The sequence below is a fragment of the Eptatretus burgeri genome, chromosome 14 (assembly GCF_056783735.1).
Source record: "Eptatretus burgeri isolate ZD-2024b chromosome 14, Ebu_testis_v1, whole genome shotgun sequence".
NCBI classification, from domain to species: Eukaryota; Metazoa; Chordata; class Myxini; order Myxiniformes; family Myxinidae; genus Eptatretus; species Eptatretus burgeri.
Window position 1 is genome coordinate 53,167,769 of NC_140974.1, and position 27,988 is coordinate 53,195,756.

Here is a 27,988-nt window from a genome sequence, read left to right on the forward strand (position 1 = left end):
ATCACCCCCTCCACATTTTGCTCCAGTTTGGTTCTTTATACTTGACTCCATATACAATCAGTGTTTTTGAAGTGAACACCTTCCTAATATTGAGTTGCACCCCTTTTGCTCTCAGAACAGCCTCAATACAATTTGTCAGGGCATGGAATCTACAAGGTGTTGAATGTTGGCCCCTGTTGACTCCAATGCTTCCCACAGTTGTGTCATGTTGGCTGGTAGTGGATATCTACTCCGAATAAGTCGTTCAATTTCATCCCACAGTCTGTCCTAGTGTCAAGGAAAAGGCTTTGGAGCATCAAAAGGCTTCATCAGCCGATACTCCAAGGAGAGATGGATCATCTACGGATGGTGCATCAGTAAATGGTGAACTCAGTGCAGATGTTCAAACAATAGGAGTGCCAAGTACACCAGAACCCCTTGAAGAGACCCCCTCAAAAACGAAGACCCATCCTTTACCTGAAGAATTGGTCTTCATGAAGTCGAGACCAGTGTCTCCTGCAGCTGAAAAGGTGAAAAACGTTATTGAGCACAAGTCGTGCGCTTCGAAGGACACCTGTTCGATATCAGATTCCAGTGAGACAGAAGGTGCAATTGGGGATTCACAGGACTGCGAGGACTTTGACCCCCCTCTGCGACTGAAATAATCCAATACCTCCATATCATTGATTATTTTCCGCATTTGGACAAATTTCCTGTTACTGCTTCTCGCATCATGAAAAATACAGCGGCCGATGGTGCCAATGAGAAAATTTGCATCCAGAGCAAGGAAAGAACTTCATTGATCATTTCTTTAAATAAACTCTGAAAACTCATGATGGCTTTATCAATTGCAAGTATAAACACAAATCTGGAGACAGCAATGGTTCATGTGCGGTATTTGATGATGTAGATTGTTTAAGAAGTCAAGGATGAGACAATGTGATAATTTTTGACCAAGTTATAAAAATGATCAACATGATGTGGTACGGGTGATAGGTTATTAGCTGCAAAATGTCGAAAACCTGGTTTCCTTCAACAACTTTCAAAATTTGACCTTTGCATAAACTTTAAAGGTCACAAAACAATGTTGTGGACATTAAAATAAGGAAACAGGATACGTGCTATAGCTGAATGGAGTTTGTTCGTCGAAGAAGGTTGAAAACCCGGTTCGATTCCCAAAACTTTGAAAATTTGACCTTTGTGAACTTTAAAGGTCAAAGGTCAAGGATTATGACCTTTGGTGCAAAACTTCCTCTGGAACATTCCAGGAACAATATAACGACATATAGGTTATACGGCATTTCGCACTCCTCGGATTATCCATACTTTGATAAAATCAGCGTAAAAACAAACTTGAAGGGGGCGCCACGGGCAAGGTGTTTGAGATAGAGCAAAATGGTTTCAAAACTTTAGGTGGGGAATGACCTCAAGATTATGCATAAAAAATATTGTCATCCTAGCTCTCAAAGTTTGGGCGGTCGTATGATTTTTATGTCAAAATTCGCAATTTTCTAAGTTCGTGACCTTGTGACCTTGACCTTGGGACGAAAATGAAAAATCGAGCTCCGGGGGGCTATGCCCCACGAAAAAGAGGACATGTGGTTTATTAGATGTAATAACCTAGCGAAAAGAACCTCGAAACGCACACCTTTGATTCTCCCACGAGACAAAAGGAGGGGTTCTATCTCACATACACTTAATGGCATAACTAACTTTTGGGAACTGTATGTTGAATGCACATGGTTTCCAGATCCGAAACAATATTTATAATACTCGTGCATGCCTGTAGGTGCGGACCCGTAGGTGCGGGCCCGTAGGTGCGTGCCCGGAGGTGCGGACCCGTAGTTGCGGACCCGTAGGTGCGTGCCCGTAGGTGCATGCACGTAGATGCGGGCCCGTAGGTGCGTGCCCATAGGTGCGGACCCGTAGGTGCGTGCCCGTAGGTGCAAACCCGTAGGTGCATGCACGTAGATGCGGGCCCGTAGGTGCGGGCCCGTAGGTGCGTGCCCGTACGTGCGTGCCCGTAGATGCGGGCCTGCAGGTGCGGAGCCGTAGGTGTGTGCCCATAGATGCGGACCCGTAGGTGGGTGCCCGTACGTGCGTGCCCGTACGTGTGTGGCCTTGTACATGCGTGGCCGATATCACACCTTGAAAAGGCACATACTCAGGTCCCCAGCGTCAACTGTGACGTCATATCAAACGAAGAAGAAGAAGATTTGTGCCGCCTCCTATCTTTCGTCCCCCCTCTCTCGCCCCCCTCTATCTCCCCCCATCTATTGCCCCCCTCTCTTCCCCTCCTCTTTCGCCCCTCTCTCTCGCCCCCACTCTCACCCCCACTCTCACACCCCTCTCCCGCTCTCTCTCGCCCCCTCCTCTTGAATTATGACGCCCCCTCTCTCTCGCCCCCTCTCTCGCCTCCTCTCCCCCTGTCTCGCCCCCTCTCTCCCCCCTCCTTTCTCTGTATATGTATTCACAAATGTCTACCAAGCACAACAATGAATTCAAACCTTGGGAAAAAAACAGCTTCAAAACCTGACGAAACAGCTGTTTCCTTTGGGAAAATTCAAACCTTGGGATTAATTAATAATTTGAACAATTAATTCAAACCTTGGGAAAAAAAAACAGCTTTCAATCCTTGGGAAACACTTGGGAAACAGCTGAAACGGATGAAGAACGATATCAAACCTTAAAAACGCACATACTCAGGTCCCCAGCGTCAATTGTGACGTCATATCAAACGAAGAAGAAGAAGAATTGTGACGTCAATCGTGCAAAAAACCCGTTAATTGTGACGTCATTCGTGACGTCATAGCACCGTGTCCTGTCATAGGTTGACACATAAATGGCCGTAACTTGGGAACCGCTTGTCCGATTCATATCAAACCTTGAAAAGGCACAAACTCAGGGCCCTAGCAATATATCTGGCAAGTTTAAATCAGAGCAGACCAGTGGTTGTCGAGAAACGGCGGTCGCAAACACACACACACACACACACACACACACACACACACACACACACACACACACACACACACACACACACACACACACACACACACACACACACACACACACACACACACACACACACACACACAAACACAAACACACCATTCCGTGGGGTGTAGTGCTTTTCATAACGATTGTCGATTAATTTTGTGAATTAAGTTAAAAAGCTCCAACGATTGCGCCACCAGGTTTTAAAATGAAATGGATGATTCATTATTTTATTTATCTCTCACTGTGGCAGAGAGAATGGCGATTAATCGAGTCGATGAGGAATGAAACATCAAGATGAGGGAGTGGGGTGTCGGGGCGAGAGCGGGGGCGGGGGTGGGGGCGAGAGAGAGGGGTGGGGGGGGGGTGAGAGAGAGAAGGTGAGGGTGGGTGGTGAGAGAGGGGCGGGGGCGGGATGCAATGCAGGGCGAGGAATATTGCGGTGAAAGCTAATGTGGCTTGAGAAGGAAAAACGCTTAACGGGGAAGGAGGGTATAAGGAGTCGGTGGAGAGGAAGGAATGAACGAAAAAGGAAGTGCTTAGCAACGCGGGACCGAGCTCGCAACGATGGCTCCTCTCGTGCCCATGGAGGACGAGCGCGAGCTCAGGGAGTCCCTCACGCGCCGGATGTGCTGTATAGGTACGAGTGAGTTGTTTGTTCCTCTCCATGACGTCCGTCCGCGCGGCGCGCGCTCTCGTCGGGCTGAGACGACGCTTCACCACAGATCAACCATTTCTCGCCTCAGAATTGTTCCCGTTGAATGTGATTTTTATTTCCTATCTAGTGATTTACACCGTAATCGATCTGGTGATTTGGTTACCTACGGCCATCACCAGACGAGCCGTCCCCGTGCGATCCTCGGCGGATTTCGTGCAAGTGTCACGGTGAAAGTGCCGTGCGGCTGCACGTCGTCTCCTCACAACTATAATCGGCTGCACGCCGTCTCCTCACGATTGTAATCGGCTGCACACCGTCTCCTCAGTACTGTAACCGGCTGCACGTCGTCTCCTCACTACTGTAACCGGCTGCACATCGTCTCCTCACGATTGTAATCGGCTGCACACCGTCTCCTCACTACTGTAACCAGCTGCACATCGTCTCCTCACTACTGTAACCGGCTGCACATCGTCTCTTCACTACTGTAACCGGCTGCACATCGTCTCCTCACTACTGTAACCGGCTGCACGTCGTCTCCTCACGACTGTAACCGGCTGCACGTCGTCTCCTCACGACTGTAACCGGCTGCACGTCGTCTCCTCACTACTGTAACCGGCTGCACGTCGTCTCCTCACTACTGTAACCGGCTGCACGTCGTCTCCTCACTACTGTAACCGGCTGCACGTCGTCTCCTCACTACTGTAACCGGCTGCACGTCGTCTCCTCACTACTGTAACCGGCTGCACGTCGTCCCCTCACTACTGTAACCGGCTGCACGTCGTCTCCTCACTACTGTAACCGGCTGCACGTCGACTCCTCACTACTGTAATCGGCTGCACGCTGTCTCCTCACTACTGTAATCGGCTGCACGCCGTCTCCTCACTACTGTAATCGGCTGCACATCGTCTCCTCACTACTGCAATCGGCTGCACATCGTCTCCTCACTACTGCAATCGGCTGCACATCGTCTCCTCACGACTGCAATCGGCTGCACGCCGTCTCCTCACTACTGTAACCGGCTGCACATCGTCTCCTCACTACTGTAATCGGCTGCACATCGTCTCCTCACTACTGTAATCGGCTGCACGCCGTTCTCCTCACTACTGTAACCGGCTGCACATCGTCTCCTCACTACTGTAATCGGCTGCATGTCGTCACCTCACCACTGTAATCGGCTGCACGTCGTCTCCTCACTACTGTAACCGGCTGCACGTCGACTCCTCACTACTGTAACCGGCTGCACGTCGACTCCTCACTACTGTAACCGGCTGCACGTCGACTCCTCACTACTGTAACCGGCTGCACGTCGACTCCTCACTACTGTAATCGGCTGCACCGTGAGGGAATGTTCAATAAACGTGTCGTTCACGGGCTTTTTTATGGAAGGTCCTCAATCCTGATCACCTCACGTCTTGGACGTCAGGACTACCACGTGCTCACAGTGCTGAGGACAAGGCTCAATGGCAATCGTCATCACAACCATGGCTATAATCATAATCATAATAATAATCATGATTAATCACTCGTGTGGCTGCTCAGGGTTGGTGACATCCTATGTGTTGGGATTGAGAATCGAGGGAAATCCTCATGTTGGATGGATTATGAGAACGACTCCTTGAGATCCCATTGTGGGGACTCATGGGGCTTCAGCTGCAGATTTTCCGCTCATTTATGGTGAATGCGGTATTGAATTGTATTGTATTGTATATTGTTTTTTTATTATTTCATTTACTGTTTAATCGAGTTAATTCACACACACACACACACACACACACACACACACACACACACACACACACACACACACACACACACACACACACACACACACACACACACACACACACACACACACACACACACACACACACACACACACACACACACACACCAGTACCCGAGCTGTGCTGAAACGTCTGGATGTTTATAACTGTTTTCACATCAAAATAATAGTTTCAAGAGAGTGGCAGCTGTTTGTATCTGCCATCCGGGTCTGATTTCCCAATTTGGAACTACTCTTGGGCTTATCTTCATTACCAGAACAGTTCCACTCAACCACTCGTCCACACCGAGATAACTGGAGAAGTCACACTTACCCACAACACTTATCACCTCCCCCCTCCCCTTTCTTCCCCATAGTCCCCACGACCTCTCACTACCTACCTACCCCTCTTCCCACTTCCCACCCTCTCACCACTTCCCCTGCTTATCGCCTTCTCCCCAATTCCCCCTTTATCCCCACCCATCCCTTTATTCCCAATTCCCCCTTTCTCCCCACTGAGCACCTTCTCCCCACTCACTCCTGAATCCACACAAACCATAACTACAGCAGCACCATGTACCCACATGACTGGTGGTGGTCGTATGGCAGCTTAGCTGCCGGGGTAGCTATCATTTCTTGAAGCACGACTGTGTCGCTGATGCAGTGCCCCTCTAACCAGTACACACACTAGAACTGGGAATCATTTCGCCGACCTCGGAAGGATGACAGGCTGAGTCAACCCCCTGGTGTATTAATTCAGCGGCCGACGAGGCTTGAACTCAGGACCCGAGGATCCCAAGCCGCCACCCTAACCACTGAGCCAACACCAGGCTACCCACATGACTCACTTCACCCAACCCATGAGATATAAAGAGTGGCATTCTCATCCATCCCACTTGACACACACACACACACACACACACACACACACACACACACACACACACACACACACACACACACACACACACACACACACACACACACACACACACACACACACACACACACACACACACACACTTCTAACTACCCCCTAAAGCTCAACTTACCTCACTCACCCATGGTCTTACCGCACTCACTCAACACCAGCAAACCCAACTTAACAGGGACAATAAGCAAGTGTTCTGTTTATCGAGTCACCAATTGAGTGTTCGTCTTGATGCACTCTGATATTTACCACCGGTACATATTGGTTCACGAGTCAGTAAGTGACCTCTATATTCGTTATGGGTGTGTGTCTGTCTCTCTGTCTGTCTCTCTGTCTGGTTCTCTGTTTGTCTGTCCCGAGCAATGCTCCATGGGTTTTGATCTGATCCTGATAAAATTTGGGTGGGAGGTTTATATCATGATCTAGTTGTGTTTTCCTGAGAATGGGCGTGCTGCGCCCATTATGGGTGGAGCCACGCCCAAAAAACGTGTTTTTAGGGGGTAGCCGGTTTCAAGTTACATCTTATCCGAGGGGGTTTGTCAAATCTGGCAGGGGTTTCAGTACTTGGTTAGCCCAATGGCACCTGCATAGCCCCACGGAGCTCGATTTTTCATTTTCATCCCAAGGTCAAGGTCACAAGGTCACGAACTTGGAAAATGTCAAAAAAATCAATAAATTGGGCATCGAGCTCCTCGGATTTTCAACTGTTTCGAATGAAAGTTGGTATACAAGTAGTGCTCTTCGAGTACTACAACTTTCATCATTTATGTTTTTCCCGATTCCCGCCATTTTGCCTGTGGCGTCCCCTCGAAGGTCAAAAAATAAAAAAGGCGAACCGTGTATGTTGCTCGTGAACCATCGACGTCTCCAGACTTGTATTACACTATATTGTAAATAATTAAAATCTTGTTTAGTTTACATTTTATTATTTTATCTGTGAAACTTTACCTGTGCACTTAATGATTAGTGACTCTTTCACCTTTATTTTTTTCCTCCTTGCATGTCTGAAACATTATCTATCTATAATTCCAGCAATCACTGTGTGTGTGTGTGTGTGTGTGTGTGTGTGTGTGTGTGTGTGTGTGTGTGTGTGTGTGTGTGTGTGTGTGTGTGTGTGTGTGTGTGTGTGTGTGTCTGTGACCGCTATTTCTCGACAACCACTGGTCCGATCTAATTGAAACTTGCCAGATATATTGCTGGGGACCTGAGGATGTGCCTTTTCAAGGTTTGATATTAATCGGACAAGTGCTTCCCAAGTTATGGCCATTTATTTACCAAACCAATGACAAGACTTCCGGTTCCGGTTTTGAGCGGCAAGAGGTCTCCTTCGGGGCTCCCTGCTGACATTCTCAAAGTTAAGTTCCGGTTGTTATTTGTCCCGTTTTAACTGTTTAATTTTCTCACCTACATGTTAATGTGTGTTCCTAGTTCGGTTTTGTTTCAAAAATCGTGCTATTTTGTGAGTATTTATGTCGACGTTCTTACTTGGTGTTTGAGGCCTAGTCCTAGGTTTGAGGCCTACCGTTTCCACTCGGTGTTCGATCGTTTTTTTTTCTCCCCATTACCTTCAATTTCTATCCTCCCCATTACCTTCAATTTTCATCCTCCCCACTTTCCAAACATCCCCCATTCTCCCAACTAATCTCTTTCTTATCTCAAAAAAAAAAAAAAATAAAAAAAAAAAAATATATATATACCCAACAACAACAACAACACGCTCACCTTCTCCCGATTCTGCTACTTCTTCTTCCTCTTAACTTCCTCCTCGTCTTCCTCGATTTCTTTTTTTTTTACACTTCCATAACCTAATCTGTTGAACTCTCTCATACATTAATATTAACAACAAAAACAATCTTATAATGCTTCATCTTCCTCTCTCACACATGTGGTACTCTTTACTGTTTCACAATGCACTACTCTTCTGCTATTTTAACAGACTGCTCTCATTTCGACCTCTCCTTCATTCCTTGCCTAAAAAAATCCAACTATTACAGTGCTTCTTCTCTCCATGCTCTGAATTCGCCTTCATTGCATCCATCAAGAATTGTGTTAAATCGCATCTCTGACCTAAAACTTTTAAAAACCACAGTTTGCCATGGATGCTCGCTTTCCATCAAACATTCGTTTTTTCCAACTTCAGTGCCAACTCACCCCCCTCACCCCTCACTCTCACTCTCAAAGCAACCATCCCACTCTTCTCCCTCCAAGCCTCCCTCTCATCTCTTTCAAAAATTCCCCCCTCACCTTTCTCCCACCTTTCATCCCCCTCACTCTTCCTTCTCTAAGTTGCCCCCCCTCTCATCCACCAACCTGCCTCCCTCCACTGCCCTCTCACCTCCATCTCTTCACTCCACCTCCTCAAATCCTCAACTGCCATCTTCCTTGTCTCTTGTCCCCCCTCTCTCCCAGCACCACAGAGCCTTTTCTCCTCCTCATTCCGCCCCCTCCCCTCGCTATTCTGCAATACCCCCACACTCCTTCAGCAACCCTCCTTACCTCCCCCCCTCGTCCCTTGTCCTACCCTCCCCCCCCCCCTCCACCTCCTGCACCCAAAGCCTCCTCCCCTACCTCTTCATTAAAAGTGTGGACCTCAAATATCCGGGGCCTTCGCTCAAACCTTTCAGATCTTTCCATGCAGGTTGCCACTGACAAACCAGACATTATCTGCCTAACAGAAACTTTCCTCTCCCAAGACGTGTCTGACTCCCAAGTATCACTCCCTGGTTACTCCCTCTTACGGTATGACAGACCTGAGCCTCGTCCTGGTGGAGGTGTTGCTCTCTTCATCAAAGACTCTATTCCTCACTCTCCCTGCACTGCTCTCCCTCCCCCCACACCCCCAGGAATACCTCTGGCTCCGGCGTCACCTTCACTCCCACCTGATGTTTATATGCGTACTGTACCGTCCACCGAACAGTGATGACTCCATCTACACCTCACTCTCCGAAAACATGGACCATCTTCTATCTTCTCATCCAAACTCTCTCTTCCTCTTATGTGGCGACTTCAATTGTCATCACGCCAGTTGGCTAGGTGTGGGTACCTCTCTCACCTGCCATGGGACATCAGCAAAAGCTTTCTGTGACTCATTGGGACTGACTCAATCGGTCAACTTCCCGACCCGGATCTCAACCAATGGTACTCCATCTCTTCTGGATCTGATTTTGACAAATTTCCCTGACAATATCTGCTGCTCTTCCTTCGCTCCAATTGGTTCTTCTGACCACGTCCTTGTTAAAGTGGACATCTCTCTGGCTGTCATCAGAGAACCACCTCACCGCCGTCGAGTCTGGCATTTCAATCAAGCCGACTGGCAGGGTCTCCGAGCAGCCATCAAACTTACAGACTGGTCTCCTATCACTACTTTCTCAAACATCAACTCATCCTGGGAATTCTTTCAAAGAAACTTGCTCTCCCTCATGCACAGATTTATCCCCTCTCGTGTTCAGTTGTCTTACCCTTCCTCCCGCCCTTGGTTTACTGAAGCTTGTGGTGAGGCAGTTGTCCTGAAACAACTTGCCTTTGCCTCATGGAAAGCAAACCCAACTGAGGAGCAATCTCAGTTCTTTCCACAAAGCTCGGAACAAGTGTGTATCTACCCTCAGGAGAGCCAGAAAACAACATCTTTCTCATCTCAAGTCTGAACTCTCAAACCTCTCTCCCTCCTCAAAATCCTGGTGGCGTTTAATCAAATCTGTTTCTGGTGTATGTTCCCCCTCCATCCCCTCCCTTACCTCAAATGGCCGCACTGCTGATTCCACACGTGATAAAGCTGAATGTCTAAACTCGGTGTTTGCAGCTAAATCTTGTGTCCCAAACCCATCACTATCTCTACCCACTTTACCCAGTCGCACCCAACTGTCCCTGGACTCTGTATCCTTTTCTCCTGACAAGGTGGAGAGCTTGCTTTCAACCCTCGAGTCAGATTCTGCAACCGGTCCAGACGGCATCAGCCCACGTGTCCTCAAAGCCTGCTCTTCTGCTCTTGCTCACCCTCTCTCTGTTCTATTCACCCTCTCATTTTCCCAAGGTCATCTGCCATCTGCTTGGAAATCTGCTAACATCACTGCCCTGCATAAAAAAGGTGCAAAAACAGATCCCTTTAACTACAGACCAATCAGCCTTCTCCCAATCATCAGCAAGGTTATGGAATCCATCATTGCTTCAGACATGAAATCCTTCCTCTTCTCCAATGGCTTGATTTCCAATCATCAATTTGGTTTCAGACCAGGTCACTCTACCCTGGATATGCTGCTACTGCTCTCCCATCAATGGATGGAGGTCCTCAATGCCAGACAGGAAATCCGAGCCGTATCCCTGGACATATCACGTGCTTTTGACACAGTCTGGCACCCTGCCCTACTCACCAAACTCTCTTCCCATGGTATTCAAGGCCATCTCCACTCATGGCTCGCAGACTTCCTCTCCTGTCGCAGTCAACGTGTGGCCCTAAATGGAGTTCTTTCATCCCCTCTTCCTGTGCAGGCTGGAGTTCCTCAAGGTAGCGTTCTGGGCCCTGTTCTTTTTCTGGTTTTCATCAATGATCTCTCGGACTCTCTGGAAAATCCTCTATTTCTCTTTGCCGACGACTCCACCCTCTGCCGTACCATCTGTCATCCCTCAGACCGGCAAGCAGCAGCTGCTTCGCTTTCACTGCAGATCTGGATAAAATCACAAACTGGTCCAACACGTGGAACATGTCTTTCAATCCAGACAAATCTCACACTCTCACTATGTCTCTTGAAAGGACCGTTTACAAAACCCCCATCCACTTTCTCAACAATCCTCTGGAAGAAGTCTTTTCTTTCAAGCTTCTGGGTCTCACTATCTGCCATGACCTTTCCTGGGAAAGTCACATTTCCAACCTTGCCTCAAAAGCCAGTCGCCGACTGGGAATCCTCCGTCGTGCAAAGTCCTTCCTCGGCCCTCTTGAGCTCCTGACTACTTACAAAGCTTTTGTCCGTAGCCTGATGGAGTACTGCTCTCCCCTCTGGGCTGGTGCTCCTGCCTCCCACCTTTCTCGACTTCACGCTGTCGAAACCAGGGCTTTTAAGATCATTGGCATCTCCCGCAATGAAGCTGAGTCTTTGGGCCTCTCACTCAATCACCGCAGGTTGGTCGGTGGTCTTTCTGTCTTCTACCGACTCCTCTCCAGCCTTGCCCCCCCTGCTCTCTCTGCGATTTGTCCCAACCACATTTCCACAGGGCGCTCAAGGTCCGCCAACAACCCCATTCTGGTAAAACTACCAAAATCACGAATCACTGCTCATCTTCACTCTTTCATTCCTCTTTTTTTCCCGCCTTTGGAATAAACTTCCTCACTCTATTCTTTCCCATTCTTCCCTCCAGGCTTTCAAAACAGCTGTTCACCACCACCTCTTATCTTCCCCCATCCAAATCCTCGATCTTTTCTACCCCCGATAATCCACCCAAGCCCACTTCCTTCAATTCTCCTGCTTTCCTTCCTGAAAGTCCCTGTAATGTCCATCTTCTCCTCGCCATGTTCCCCGTCCCATCCCCATCCCTCTCCCTTCCACAGTTCACCTGTGTCTGTTCCTCAATGTTTTGTCCCTTCCACTCCCACCCCTCTTGTCTCATGCCTCCTTGCTGTGAGTTGTGTGTTAGCTCTCATACGAGCCTCGACCAAGGTATACAAAAAAAAAAAAAAAAAAAAAAAAAAAGACACGTAGCTGCGTGGGCGTGGCCGATGGGGGAAGGGAACCTCAGCCGCGTTCCCCATTACAGGTTACAACGTACGGACTTCCGGATAGTGATGACTTCGTGTATTCTAATAATTTCTCGATTTCTAATGCGCATTTATAGATAAACACAATGCCCCAAGTTATGATCGTTTTCATATTAGGCGGTGCATAAATTTCGGTAACATCAGAGTGCTGGTATGCTCCGAACCAGGAAGTAATTTTTTTTCTCTCTTCTCTTCCCTTTTTTGTTTTTCCTTGCCACGACATTGCGAAAAGGTAAAATACGTTGGCACTAATTGAATAATTGGCCATTAAAACCTAAATTGCGAATAATCGTAACTGTGAAATGCGAGCTTCCGGGCCACGCATGTACGGGTACACAAGAACGAAGAAACGGCCTGTGTGGTTGTTGTTTCTTGCTCGCGGTTGGAATATTTATTTATTTATTTATTTTTTACGGGCACATACTAGTATTTTTAATTCCCGTACATTTCATAAAAGCTCCTTTATAAAATGAACATGGTTTTGTTTTTTGTTTCCAGTGATTTTAATATTTTAATTGATGTTCTGGAAAACCCTCTGTTCCTCGATTTGCAGATTACTTTGCAGATTGGAATTCTTCTGTTAGGCAGACAGCTGCATCTCTCTCTCTGCTGATCTGGAAATGATTCCACACCAGTCTGAGAAATGGAGCATGCCCTTTGATCCTGGAAAATATCGTCTCACCCTGTCACTGCAGAACGATCATAGAATGAACCGACGTATCTATTTCCTTGGTCATCCGCTGGAAGCGTCACCATCAATCATGACCTTTCCTGAGCCAACTTCCATACCCAGCCATAGACCGGACGTCCTTTGTTCCAAGTCGTTTTTGACCCCCAAAAATAAATAAATTGGATGTACGGAATTCACAACCTGCAAGGCCTTTGTCCATAGATCAATGGAGGGTTGCTCTCCTTTATGGGCTGGCACCCCACGATCACATATCTCTCCTGGATTCTGTGGATTGTAAATCTCTGAAACATTATTTGAAGATTTCTCAATGAGATTGAAGTTTATTGTCTGTTTCTCTCTCATGGCAAACAGGACTCCCTGTTCTCTTTCCTCAGCAGCCTCCAAAGCCGACGACCAGTGGCATTACGTTTTTGGGTCGTCCATGCATCTGCTATTGGTTTTTTTGTTACCATGACAATTTGAGAGTAACCGAAAGGATTTCAACCAACTGTCGCACAAGCATGTCCTGCAACACAAAGATGAAATGGTTTGGTTAAGTTTTTGGTTCAAAAGGGCAAAAGTGTGAGAATTATTTTGCAAGCCATAACTGGAGTGAGAAACATCTGATGTTGTCTCTCTCCTCCTCTCTGTCTCTGTCTGTCTCTCTGTATGTCTGTCTCTCTCTGTCTCTGTCTGTCTCTCTGTTTGTCTCTGTCTCTGTCTCTCTGTTTGTCTCTGTCTATCTCTGTCTCTCTCTCTATTTGTCCCTCTCTCTGTCTCTCCCTGCCTCTCTGTCTCCCTGTCTCTGTCTGTTTGTCTGTCTGTCTGTCTCTCTCTCTCTCTCTGTCCCTCTCTCTCTGTCCCTCCCTGCCTCTCTCTCTCTGTCCCTCTCTCTCTGTCCCTCCCTGCCTCTCTGTCTCCCTGTCTCTGTCTGTCTGTTTGTCTGTCTCTCTCTCTCTACCTCTTTCTCATGTGATCTTTAATAATTAATTTGACATCTAATTGAGATCAAATGTAACAGCGAGTTGACATCTATGCAATTGGAGGCATATTCATCGACGCATTCAGGTTAAATTGTATTTTCGTGTTTAATTCCTTTCCGTTGGTCGAGGTCCCTCTACTCTCTCAGCCCTCTGACCCTCCTTTTCTACTTCAGGATGTACGTGTTCTTCCTGTAACCGCTTCCGGGTTAAGCTTCCCAAATCCAATCTTTTCACTCTGGCTTCAACTCTCTTGTCCCCCACCCCCCTTTCTCCTGTTTGTGGAACTGCCTGCCTTACAGGTGCCTTGCTGTCCCATTCTTCCCTCCATTGCTTCAAGGCTGTGATGCACCACTATATCCTGTCTGCTCCACTCCATGGTCGTGATCTTTTCCACCTCCATTATCCCAACCAAACCCATCCATCGTATTTACTGTTTACTGTTTCCTCCCCTCTCGCTCTCTTTTTCCGTTCAACCGTCCTCATCGTCGGGTGTTCCTGTGGCCCCACTGTGGTTTTGTTGCCATTTTCCCCTCTGCCACGTTGCTCTTCTTTGAGCCTCGATTGTTTATTGATAATTATCACTCTTGTTTCGTTTTTACACTTTACCATACAGATAATGGATCATCCTGATGTGTTTCATGCTTCGCTTGTTTGCAATCCAATTAATATCCTCTGCCTGTGTCACTGATATGCTTTTAAACTTTAATCTTGTGGCTTTTAAATTATTTATTTTCATCTTTTTTCGTCATCCCAGGAGATCATGAAAGGGTTCAAAAGAAGACTTTCACCAGGTGGCTGAACAAACACGTGAGCAGGGTAATTGGGGGTAACATGGTCATGTTTCGGTAGGAATGGTAATTAAACGTTTCATATCGAAAATACAGAGTTTGAAGGGGAAATGATGATGGAGTATGTAATGAGGGAAACATGCTTATTATACAGGAGTGGTGGGAAAGGGGAGTTCTGAGGTAGAAGTGGAGACGATGGGGTCGAGTGGGAGTGTAATTGAGGAGAAAGAAAATGAATAAAGGGATGTGGAAGGTGGTGGGCTCAAGGGATGGAAAGGGACCTTTTATGTTTTTTTAAATTTCTAATTAGCGATGAACATTTTAATGTATGTCTGGTGTTGGCTTAATGGTTGGAGTGGTGGGCTTGGGATCCTGCTTGGCTGTTGAATTAATACCAGGTGGGGTTGACTCTGCCCGTGGTCCTTCTTAGGTTGGCAAAATGAGTGCCAGCCTGATGGTTTCCTGTGTCGGAGTGGTGACTTGTCCAGGATTGTGCCCAAAAGCCAAGGAGACTGCTTAGGCAGCACAGATGCTCTGCGCAGAGTGTGATTCCAACGTATGGATGGATTTTGATGTTAAAAATATGTAATGCAGTTCAATAACATTTTAATTTCATTAGTCAAGAAAAATAATTGCCAACAAAGAAAAGTAACGACCGCACCGACTTAGTAGTACATATGATAGAGAAGATCGATTCTCAGGTAATGCTTCATCAATGTCCCACCCGTGTACTTAATTTGAGTGTCACTCTCAACCTGGACGTCACGCCCAATAAACATCAGAGGTTGATGCTCGAAGCACAGAATGCTACAGGCCAGGGGAGTGCTCCAACTGGTGATGCAATTGACCCATCTATGCAATACGTAGCTCTAACGAGGCTCCTAAGATGGGATGGTGAAAGGTGCAAAATCAGTCTAAGATGTGCACACGATGCTGCGTTTCTCATTAACTTTTCCTCAATCCCACCACACCATGCCTGTTTAGCTGCTCCACTTCACATTGCAAATTCACAAACAGGTAACACCTTATACACTTGTGGGCAACTTGCACCTGAACAGCTCACAAAATACACGACCTGCCCACAAGCACACCTTTCCCATATGTGCTCCACGGAGTTGAGGAATGAGGGGCTGACAGGATTGGTGAGAGATACACACATCTGCCTCGAAGCTGTCTAACCTGGGTTTGAATCCCGACCCAGCTATAAACTGTCATCCCCGTGTTTTACAGACAAGGTGGGTGTCATCCCTCGGATGGACGTTAAACCGGCGTCCCTTCTGTCAGAATTCATTAGTCGACGTTAAAGATCCCACGGTGTTCGTTCATGAAGATTAGGTGAGCTATCTCTGGCACCCCAAACAAATTACAAATTCCTGTCCTAACCAGCAGAGGGCATTGCATCAGAGGCACAGCCGTGCCCTCAGCCAATGATGCTACCCTGCAGCCTTGTGCTGCGTACGAACGAAGAAGGTAGAAACATTTTGCTGCTCACTCAGGAAGTACGTGAGCGCAGTTGTTCTTTTTCCATCGCTCATGCATGTCTATACAACACCAGATCATGCCAATTACAAACCCAGATGGTGTGTGTGTACTTCAGGATCGAAGGTCCTTTCATTTCTTGTTCTGGCAGGGACCAGAAGACAGTTGTAAAGACAATAAGACTGAGTCATGCGCCATAGTTTTGGGACTAATGATCTGAGAAAACCGGTGGGTTATGGTTGAAACGTCACCTGAGACTTGATATGCTTTCTCCTGTTTGTTACAATATCGGTGCAGTAATTACATGGTGCTATTTTTGGATCCCAACAACCCCAATCTAATGTTGATTACATGGAGCCATGATCCCATGCTCCACCCTCGCACTCACTGCAACTTCCTTGCCAATAGGGGGTGCCTGCCATTCATCAACCCTTTTACACCACTGCACAGTTAACTAGGTTACTGAATCGTTGTTGGGAGAGAAGATATTAAAATTTATAATTCCACTTCCAGCATTGTAGAATCATACAAACAGCATTGCCACAAAGGCTTTCAAGATGACTGGAGCTGTTTGTGCACACATGTGGGCAATCTCCCTCTGAGTTGTCTCGCCAGGGTTTGAATCCCAGCCCAGCTATAAACTGTCATCCCAGTGTTTCACATACATGGTGATGCTGTCCCTCGGATGGACGTTAAGCCAGAGAACTCCTCCACCAACACTGTTCATTGGTCGATGTTAAAGATCCCACGGTGACTTTTGCAAAAAGTAGGCAAGTTGTCACTGCTCACCAGAACACTGAATAAATCACAGGTTCCTGATACTTTTAGTTGAGTATCCTGATATAGAATAGTGATCTTTCCAGGATTGATTCTTGCCTTGTAACGTTTCTCAACTTGGCTCGAGGCAAGTGTGGACATCCACAACCACAACCACCACAACACGTTTTACAATAATTTTCCTCTTCCACACACACACATACACACACACACACACACACACACACACACACACACACACACACACACACACACACACACACACACACACACACACACACACACACACACACACACACACACACACACACACACACACACACACACACACACACACACACCACTCCCACATAACCCAATCGAGCAGTGTTCGTAGGTGAGTGAGCCAGTGAGTCAGTCAGTCTGGAAACACTTCAGTCATTTTCACATGAACCAAGCACACGATTTTGATGATACTTGGCTACAAGCTTCATATCTGATGTCTAACGAAGGTGCATTGATCGTATCAAAATCTGCGCTCATTAAGGGGTCTACAGAGGGTTTTTTGCGCCCCCCCCCCTAAAATAGGTATTTGCTCTCTTCTCCAAAACTACACACACAATTTTGATGATGTTTTCCAGTACAATAAGGTGTTTTGAATTGTAAGCACTCAGTTTGTTTTTGCTTCATGCACATAACCCGGTGGTTTTGTTTTTGCTGACACATGGCTGTCAGTTGCTTATCCACCGCCCAAATAAGGGTATGTGTCAGAAGAACGTGTTGCATGCTTGGAACAAGATCGCCCGTAGGGCGTGTACTCTGCTAGTCTTAGGCCTAGGTCACATTTGCCACGGCGGCCGTGGGGTCTCCAAAATCTACGGCCACTAGCAATTATACGGCGGCCGCAGTATTTCCAAAGTCACACAATGTAGCAGTCACATATGTTTTTATTTTTCGGGGAGCTGCACGGCATATTTATAAATTGTGGAAACCGAAAACGTGGGGTTGCCATACGGTCTTTGATTTGATGTCGCACGGTGACCTTAGGGCGTTCCTGCGGCAGCCATAGAATTTTCAAGGCCGACGCAAGGTGCCCGCAAGGTGACCGCCGGGGGCCCTAAGGCGAACGTGTGGCCAGACGGATGGTAACGAATGGGTTAATTTTTTTTTTTACCATTTTTTTTTTCGGCTTGTCGAATTGCTACGGCGAATGTAGAAATGAAAAAAGTTATAACTCCGCGTTATAATTCCACGGCGACCTTATGACCTGTAAAATATAGCCAAACGGCATAGGGCCACCCTGAGGCCACCGAAAAAACTCTGCGGCCGCCGCACGTTTCTGTCAATTCAGAGGGCGTACGGCCGCCGTATCCTCGCCGTAGAGCAAATGTGACTTAGGCCTTAGCAAAATGCCCCCAGTATTAATTGATAAAGAAAAATAAAATATAAGCAGCTCAAAACTGAAAGGGCACTCTTCGAGGTCACGACATCACCAGATATGCCTCCGCCCACATTATTACATCATTCTACATACGTACTTGTATCAGGTTTGATTGAAATCCCTGAAAGTTTCAAAATATTAAATAATTCTATCTGCCAGACCATGATTGTGTCTGATCAGGTTGAAATTTAAAATGTATATTTCCCATGACATCTCGATCATAATTGTGACGTTTAACGTCAATTGATGAAGTGGTTCAAGAGAAAGAATTTTATAAATATTTTCGTTCAATCCAATATGGCTGCCAGACCATATAATATGACCTCTTAATTATTCGTGAAAATTCTGGTATCCCCATGTAGGGAACATGTGGGTGAAGTATCCCCATGTAGGGAACTTATTTCCCATGTGGAATCCTTCACATGTGCTGCATTTCAATTTTTTCCATGTAGCGGTTTCGGAAACACAGAGGTCCAAAGTTTTTCCTTTTTTTCCCAACACAACAACGTGATCTATGACATCATAATTATAATTATTATTAAAACATTCTACATGAGTAGTTGCACCTATGGTGGAAATTTTATGTCAATCAGATCAGCGGTTGCAGAGAAAACAGAAAACTGCCAATGATGAATGTATGTACGTACGGACGGACAGAAAACCCGAAAACATAATGCCACTGGTGACTTCATCAGCAGACGCATAAAAACGCCAAACTTTAAGAGCCCTGGCTAGGAAGGCATTCCAAACTTCTGGCTAAAGCAACTAGATGTTCTCCACAATCACTGCATTCAATAAACTTATCCAAGAGGAAAAGGTAATGAATGAGTGCCTGTAAGGGAACACCTTCCTCATTCTAAAATCTGAAGAAACCCAACTAACTCACAAATATAGGCCAATAACATGTCTACCAACAACATACAAGCTTCTAATGGGAATCATCACATAAATGATATACCACCAACGAATACAACAAGCAGGCCTAGAGGCAGGACAGAAGGGATGTCAGAGAGGATGCTAAGGAAACAATAGACCACATACTATGAAACACGGCCATCCTCATAAACTTGTAAAATGAGAAGAACCAAATTGTCCTCAGTCTGAATAGACGATAACAAAAACTTTTGATAGTGTCCAGAATTATTGGATGATAAAATATATGGAGCTCTGGAATATCACATTGATATTACAGCTCTTGGAAGGAAATATCTTAAGACCAGAAGTGAAGATACATCGCAGGATCTTCCATGGAGACAACCTTTCACCCCTCCTGTTTTTGCCTGGCTTTGGACCCACAGAACAACCTCATTATTGAGCAAGAATATGGAAGCATCCTAACATCCAATAGAAGAATGGTTAAAGAAACAAGAAAAGTGATATGGATCTGCTGTCAATCGATCATTTGGAACTCTTTGTACCAAATGACAAAAAATTGGCAGAACAACTGAAATTTATGAAATGGTACTCTGATGACATCCACATGGAATTTGGCCTAGATAACTGTGCCAAGTGCACATTCATACAAGGCAAACCAACAAAAATCGAACAAAATACAAAAATACAGGAGCTAGACAAGGAAGCATCTTACAACTCCCTCGGAGTAGAAGAGGGCTACCGAATATGTCACAAACAGTTGCGCAAAACAATTACCAAAGAATACCTGGATAGCCTGTCCCACGGAATATAATCAAAGCCATAATCCAACTAGCAGTACCAGTGTTCCAATTCAGCTGCAGAATTATTAACTGGCCACAATTGGAAATCAACAAACTGGATATCAAAACAAGGAAACTCCTCACCATCCACAAAATGTTCTCCAAAAATCAATACATCCCAAGAATGTACCTGCTGAGATGAGGAGGGAGTGGCCTTATGGAACTCAACCAAGTGCACAGAATGACAATAGGACTGGCTGAGTACATGAAGCATTCAACAGATTATCATCGAACCCGATTTGTATGCAAACACGAAGACAACAAACCAGAGAAGGTATCTCCTAACCCACCTTGTAAAAAAATTCCAAACACAGGTGCAAATAGATCATGTCACATGAAACTGAAACAGCAATAAATATAGCCCCAGACATTGCAAAAAAGACAAAATAAAAATATAATGTGAAATATCCACAGATATACGCTGATAACTCCTATAGGCCTGTAAAAAAAAAACACTCATGCCAGAACAACTGTACACACAAAGGCACAACGGAGTACGAGGTATGTCGGGTCATCCACTGGAAATTCTGCAATAATCTCAACATCACAGTTCCAGAAAGCTCATGGAAACCTGAACACACAGTGATCATTGAAAACAAGGAAGCAATGCTCACGTATAACCTGATGATCTCATTGAGCGTGAACATAAAAAAAACAAAGCATTGCAACCGGATATCGTACTTTGGTACAAAAAAATAAAAGATGACATTGCTAATTGAGGTTCAGTACCCAGCAATTTTGGCCTAAACACTGAATAAATCAAGAAAATGAACAAATAACAGGATATAAAGGATTGATTCATCCTTGTATAGAATTCTGCTCTCACATCTTGGGAGGTTCTAGCTCCACATACTTACTGGACAGAATTTAATCCAAAGTAATCCGACTTATCAACTCTCCCAATCTGACCTCAAAACTCGACCCACTCAAATTCCGCCACAAAGCTGGCTCTCTTTCTCTTTTCTGTCGATATTACTGTAGATGTATAAAAATTCTGTAGATATTACTTCAGTTTCTGCTCCCGAGAACTTGCTGCTTGCGTACGTCCACCATTAGCGAGACCACAAATACTCCACAAGCCACTACATCACATGATCATTGTGTGGCCATTGGCAACTCAAGGTTGGGCCACTATGATGTTTGTTTCTTCTCCTCCACTGCGAAACCCTAGAACTCTTTACCTTCACACGTCTTTACAAACACTTGTGACCTTCCCCTTTTCAAAAAGCAGATTTTTTTTACTTCCTCAAAAACTCTTCGACTATTTTCTCTTTCTTCACTTTTCTACCTATGCAGTTCTCTTATCTATGCCTGGGCTCGATGAGGACTCATATGAATTGAGCCTTCATCATAAAAAAAAACATCCACATCATAAGAGAGATGCTTGTGTGTCTGCCTGTGTCTGTGTCACCATTTTACTCAGAAATATCAAAACAGATATTCGTCAAACTTTCAGAGGTTTGTCAAACATCAGTAAGTGCCCGTGAGCCTGGTGTTGGCTCAGTGGTTAGGGTGGCGGCTTGGGATCCTAGGGTCCTGAGTTCAATCCCCGTCGGCCGCTGAATTAATACACCAGGGGGTTGACTCAGCCCGTCATCCTTCCGAGGTCGGCGAAATGAGTACCAGTTCCAGTGTGTGTACTGGTAGAGGGGCACTGCATCAGCGACACAGTCGTGCTTCAAGAAATGATAGCTACCCCGGCAGCTAAGCTGCCATACGACCACCACCACCAGTAAGTGCCCATGAGTGTTTTTGGCAAAAACGTTTTTTGAAAATTTTGTATTTTTTATTATTATTTTAAATCGCTCTATAGTACCTAAGCCTTTGTATTTACATGAAAGGTAAAATTAAATGTCCCCAACTCCATTCCTTATGGGTGTGCGGAAGTGTTTTCGGCCCCCACAAAAATATTGAAACACTAAAACGGCACTCAGTGAATCGCATACCTCCGCCAGGCTGAACAGTTTACGTTTTGTATCCCACTGCAAGGCTGGATCTGCATCTGGACCTGAAACAAAATCGAATGAGCAACCCAACTCGTCCATCAAGTTTCGTCCAAATCTTTTCACAACTTTTTGAGATATCGTGCTATATATCGTTTTGGCCCGATCTCTCAATGGTGAAGAATCACTTAAAACATTCATGTATTCGGATCCGGATCTTCACCAAAATCGAATCATTTTAGCCTTATCCCACACCCAACCACCGTACGTCCAAATCCATCCATAACCTTTTGAGATATCCTGTTCACAGGCAAACAGACAGACAGACAGACAAACAGGGGTGAAAACATAACCTTTGTCCACCTTCGGTAGCAGATGTATTAAACAAATTTGATTTCTTCGAAATGCCAACAGGATTTAGAACAGCACCGGGAAATGCTGGGTACCATTGCGAGAACTTTATGGAGGTAGTTGGTTGAAAAAGATAACGTGTAATATTGGCTACTATCTGGTGGTATTTGTTGCCTACGTTACACATTATGTGTGGAAAGACAGACAGATAAACAAACAAACAAATGAAAAATCGCTTCGAGAGCGACACTTGGCAAAACAGAACAAAGTGGAATAGCACTCGGTAGAGCACATATCTCTGCCAGACTGACCAGTTTACGTTTTGTATCCCACAAAGGTTTTGTATCCCTGAACCAAAATCGAATCGGCTTGTTCTTGTCACCGAACCAACTCATCCACCTAGTTTTGTCAGAACTCGTCCACAACTTATTAAGGTAATGTGTCGTTTTTGGCCCTACATCTCATCTTTAGAAATCTGGCTTATGTTGACAATTTGGCCTGTGTTAACCTCAGAAATAATTGATGGTTGTACTCAATGAGCTGATATGAAAATCCTGTTCAAATTTCATGTCAATTGGATGAAAAATGACAATTTTATAAATTCGGCCTACATTGACCTTTTCACCTTTTTTGACCTCGTGAAACTTTGTCGATTGACTGTCACAGGGACTGTACCTACAATCTGCGAAAGTTTCATAGCAATCGGCTGAGCAGTTTGGGCTCAGCCGAGAAACAAACAAATGAACGGAACAGATCAACCTACTTGGCAAAAAATTATTTTGCCAAGTAACAAACCGATCCAAATGCAATATCTTCTCCTCTGGTGAGGGTAATAAAAGAGTAGCGGGAATTAGGTGGAGGGATAACAGGAAAGAAGATTTTGAGGATGAATGGAGGGAAGGAATGCCTGGTGTTGGCTTAATGGTTAAGGTGGTGGGCTTGGGATCTTAGGGCCCTGAGTTCAAATCCTGCTTGGCCATTGAATTAATACCTCAGCCTGTCATCCTTCTGAGGTTGGTAAAATGAGTACCAGCTTGCTGGGATGATTGAGCCATTCGAGTATCCTGTGTTAGAGTGGCGACCTGCCCAGGATTGTGGCCAATAGCCCAGGAGACTGCTTTGGCAGCACTGACACTCTGTACAGAGTATGGTCCCAACAGATGGCTCGAGAGGGAAGGAGGAGAATGAATAAAAGGCTCAGTTTTCCATTCTTGAATCTTGCTCCCCATTGCATTTTCTACTCTGGTTTTGATTCCCGATGGAATCGGAAAACTGAAATGACGGCCGCAAGGGACCTTTGCGTCTCAGACTGCTTGTCGTCCTTCAGACATGGACGTGGAGCCAGCTGTCACACCTGGATTTCATTTGTGGACATGAACAATTCTAAGGTTTTCTTAAATAGAAGAGGACATCATGTCCTGTAACCTTCAATTGAGAATAATCTGTGTTGCTTGTGATCTCTGTTACCAAAACTGCTTTGTCCTTTGTCGGTTTCATTTTATTTATTTATTGTTTAATTGAGTTACTTGATTTGTTGTTCAACTGTTTTGCAGGAAAGGATATCAATTGAGGACCTTTATGATGACCTGAAAGATGGAAAAGTTTTAATTGCACTTTTGGAACATTTGTCTGGAGATGTCATTGTGAGTTTTTAACAATCCACCCACATTACAGCGATGCCTGAATGTCACCACACTTGAGGCTTTTAATGAGGCAAAATAAAAAATAAACAATTGTTTTTAATTTATCCTTATGGTCCATGACCGCTTATTCCTCAGTTTTCCCTTCCACTTCTGTGATTGAGAGTTTGCAGCTGTATCCATCTTGTTCACCCCCATGTCCTCCTCCCCTTCCTCTCATTCTTTCCCGAGTCCTTTATTCTTCCAAGTCTCCCTCTATTTTGTCACTCTACCCTGCTGTTTGTATGTCCCATACCCACCCCACCCCCAACCTTTTCACAATTTTTTTTTGTTCTATTATGTTGTGATCTGTACTGTGTTCTCGCTCCTCCAAGAGCCTTCATCGACTGGAAACAAAAATAAAGGGATTTATATACATTTGAAAAGAGGGTGACAGTTAGGGTAATGATAAGCGAACTATAAATAGGTGGGTAAGTGAAAAAGCAAATGGATCTAAAATGAATACCTTGGGAGTAATTTGCAAGAAGGAACCAAACACAAGAGGGATGAAACGGCAGACTGTCGCTTGCTGACGAAGGCAAAATAACCCTGAGGCACATGTCCAAATGCAGCCAGGTTCCTCGGCCCACGGCGGAAGTGCAGCCACATTCTTCAGCCCATGGCCTGAGTGCAGCAACATCCTCGGTCCATGGCCAAAGTGCAGCCACGTTCCTTGGCCTACGGCCCAAGTGAAGGCACGTTCCTCGGCCAAAGTGCAGCCACGTTCCTCGGCCCACGGCCTGAGTGCAGGCACGTTCCTCTGCTTTATGAGGAAGTGTGACTGCTTTATGACATCATAGGTGCCTTCCTTATGATGTCATAATTGCATATAGAGAATGCTATATCTGATCAGTATGAAAAATTTTGAGGGTCATCTTGGGATAAAATAGTCCACAGAAAAAGATTTAATGATGTTATCGGTCACGTAATTCGGCAGATATATATATATATATATATATATATATATATATATATATATATATATATATATATATATATATATATATATATATATATATATTTTAACTTTCAAAAATCTTCTTCTCTAAAGTGGCTGAACAGATCGAGGTGAAACTTGATACATATGACCACCTATCCATGAGGAACAAAATGTTCACACATATGATGTCATAGGTCACATGGTTTGGAAGTGATATTTTATTTACCTTAAAACCTATAAAAATCTTTTTCTCCAGAATGGCTGGACAGATCAAGGGGAAACTTCACACAAATGTTCCCGAAGGCTTGGGTGTACAAGTTGGGTGTATAATTGAAAGGTCATATGGTTTAGCAGCCATATTAGATAATTTTTTTAATTTCTTTTTCTCTGGAACCGTTGAAATCAATCGACATGAAACTTCACAATTATGATTCAGTAGTGATGGGGAATACATGTTTTGAAATTCAACTTGATCAGATGCACGGTCTGGCAGCTAGAATTATTTGATTTTTTGATCTGGGTTCTTTTTGATTTTTTTTGATTAAAAAAAAATTTTTTTTTGAAAAAGGCTCACTTGGTTGTGCCTGGATGGGTTTGAGGGGATAGGAGTTGCAGCTGAAACCCGAATCCTATCCAGGTTCCTCCTGATCTCTTCATCTTTGCTTTTTGCTTGTTCGGGTCCCTTATGATTACTCCAATGCAGGACTGCACCTATTTGGTCTTCCATTTGATTTGAATTGAATTTATTTTAATCCCATTCTAAATTAAATTGAATAGTAATAAAAAAATGTCATGGGTCAGGGTCATGCATCCAGTCAAAGCGGGACGTTTTGTTACCCGGTCGTCACTGCCAGCAGTTATAAAGTGGCAGTTATAATTATCTCATTAATTACGTAACACACCATTACACAAATGCCACACTAAATACCCCACACAAAACTATACAAACACCACACAAAACAAGTCCTTGCGAGGGTCTGTTTGAAGTCATTCCAAAATGGCATTCCCTGATTCATCACAGCAAAGCCAGGTCAATGTAAACCAATGCTTGTCCAATTTAATCTACATGATCACCGTCGACATTTGCATGTTGCTGAGAAGATATAAAAATTCAAAACGTTCACAGTCTGTGTGTTTCGAAGTATATGTACTGGTGTTTATATCAATTTGTGTTTGTTTTTTTTTGAAATGGTGGTACTGCTTCCACATTGCAGGTGCATGATCAATCCCCACATTCCCAAAATGTCCAAAGCATGGAAGCAGTCCTCTCTTTCCTCAAGCAGCAGCAGGTCAGTTTGGGAATTTGTGCTTATGAATTTGACATTCTGATGATGAAATGATTACATCTGATTTTGCCATCCTCCAGATAAGTTCACATCAGTTTTTGTTGTTATAAATCAAATTAAGCATTTGTACTCGCACTTTTTGCTTCTATAATGATGTATGTAGGAGTGCCACTCAGGAAAGGAGGGCTCTCAGCCTTGGCAGAAAAGGATCAAAGTGACCATTCAGCAGCTGTAGCTTCGGAACACTTTGAAGTTTGGATTAATATTTTTGTCACATGTATGTAAAAGTAAATATCAAATGATGTATCAAATAAATCATTAATGAAAAATTTATCTTCCGTTTTGACAGAGCCAACTTACGACCTGGTGATGGGTGTGAAATGTTCATCCATTGATGACTTTCCCACATTCTCTGCTATTCCTTGATCCCCATGACCTTGAAGTGTGTGTGTGTGTGTGTGTGTGTGTGTGTGTGTGTGTGTGTGTGTGTGTGTGTGTGTGTGTGTGTGTGTGTGTGTTTGTGTGTGTGTGTGTCATCCCCCAAATATTTAAAACTCCAATTGAAAGATTCTTTTTGCAAACTGTTCTGTCCTCTGACCTCGGTTCTGTGACTGTGGGGAGTTTATACACCACCATGTCCGATGGTTTTAGGTCTGTTCATTAACCAGTGATGATGGTGCTGCAATAAAGTTGTCATGCAAGACTGTAGGAAGAATGCATACTTTTGTTTTCCCAACTCACAAATTCCAAAATGGCTCTCTTATCCTGTTTGATCCCATCATGTCAAATTTTAATTGAAACCCAACCTCTCTGGAAAGGGTCTATCTCCTTCACCATCTTCAGAAAGTTTTTACGAGATTGCCACATCCGGCAGTCCAATAGGGCAGAGTGGACTTTTGATGTATTGCCCTTCCATGGGATTGACATGAGTGCCGTGTGCGTATGTGTGACACACGGGGCCACTAATGGAGCTGACTGTTGTCAATAAAACCTTCGTGAAGTTGAATGCATCGTGGTCGGTCTGATTGTTTGTGCATCACGACATCACAGGACTAAACGCTGCGGTCTCTCTCACAGACTGGTCAAACATTGTTGGCTGCTCCTTACAACACGTGAGCTTTTCTTCGCCAAAGGTGGAAAAGTGTACATCCAACCTTGACAATGTCAGTGCTTTGATCTTCAACAACTACACATTGTTTATATTCCTTTCTCTACTCTTTGGCAGGTCCTTCTAAAGTGTCGTCAACATTCACCATGGAAAATTGTCAGCATTCATCTTATTCACAAGAATTGTTCCGTCACAAGAATCTCTCAATTATAGATGTCTGCCTTCATATTTATATCAAAGTAAGTCAATACTTGCTGTCGACCTCAAGCCTTATATCTTCTCTCAGACTCTAATCCCATACTACAGTATAATTTTAGTTTCTCTCATTCCCATGACTCCACACCTGACATGCTTCTGCTTTCTTTGAAATGGATGGGTAATTTGAACCTCAAAAAAGAGGTTAGGGCCATCTCACTGGGCAACTCACATGCCTTTGATATTGCCTGCCACTCATCCTTGTGCTCCAAATTGATCACCATTGATTCAGAGTCCACTCACGGTTGCTTAACAGATTTCCTATCAGCCCACAAGCAGCGACTGGCTTGAAATGGAATTCAATCTCCAATTGGAGATTTGAAGATTTGACATACCACCAAAGGCAGTATACTGAGACAAGTCCTGTTCTTGGTAAATATCAATGACTTTTCTGTCTCTCTCGAGTCCAGATGCACCTTTGTACCACTCTTTGGATGACTATCTTATGACAGAAAATTTGTCGCACATCTGACAGGCAGGCTGTGCTACCTTCCCTGTTTACTGTCTGACAAACTCATATA

At 44.8% G+C, this 27,988-nt stretch overlaps 1 protein-coding gene across 1 annotated transcript; it reads left to right on the plus strand.

The window, feature by feature from the left end:
- The first annotated feature begins 3,388 nt into the window (after nt 1-3,388).
- CLMN (calmin) lies at nt 3,389-27,110 on the plus strand. The gene is made up of 5 exons (XM_085854866.1): nt 3,389-3,616; nt 14,481-14,533; nt 23,753-23,842; nt 26,033-26,107; nt 26,454-27,110. The coding sequence occupies exons 1-5, from the start codon at nt 3,544-3,546 to the stop codon at nt 26,472-26,474; spliced, it is 312 nt and encodes a 103-aa protein (XP_085710992.1). The 5' UTR covers nt 3,389-3,543; the 3' UTR covers nt 26,475-27,110.
- Nucleotides 27,111-27,988: the final 878 nt, after the last annotated feature.

Bases quoted from the DNA above. Each gene is read 5' to 3' on its own strand.
- CLMN (XM_085854866.1), top strand. From the start codon at position 3,544: ATGGCTCCTCTCGTGCCCATGGAGGACGAGCGCGAGCTCAGGGAGTCC. The intron at 14,534-23,752 runs GTGAGCAGGGTA...ACTGTTTTGCAG, and splicing joins CCAGGTGGCTGAACAAACAC to GAAAGGATATCAATTGAGGA. The intron at 23,843-26,032 runs GTGAGTTTTTAA...TCCACATTGCAG, and splicing joins ATTTGTCTGGAGATGTCATT to GTGCATGATCAATCCCCACA.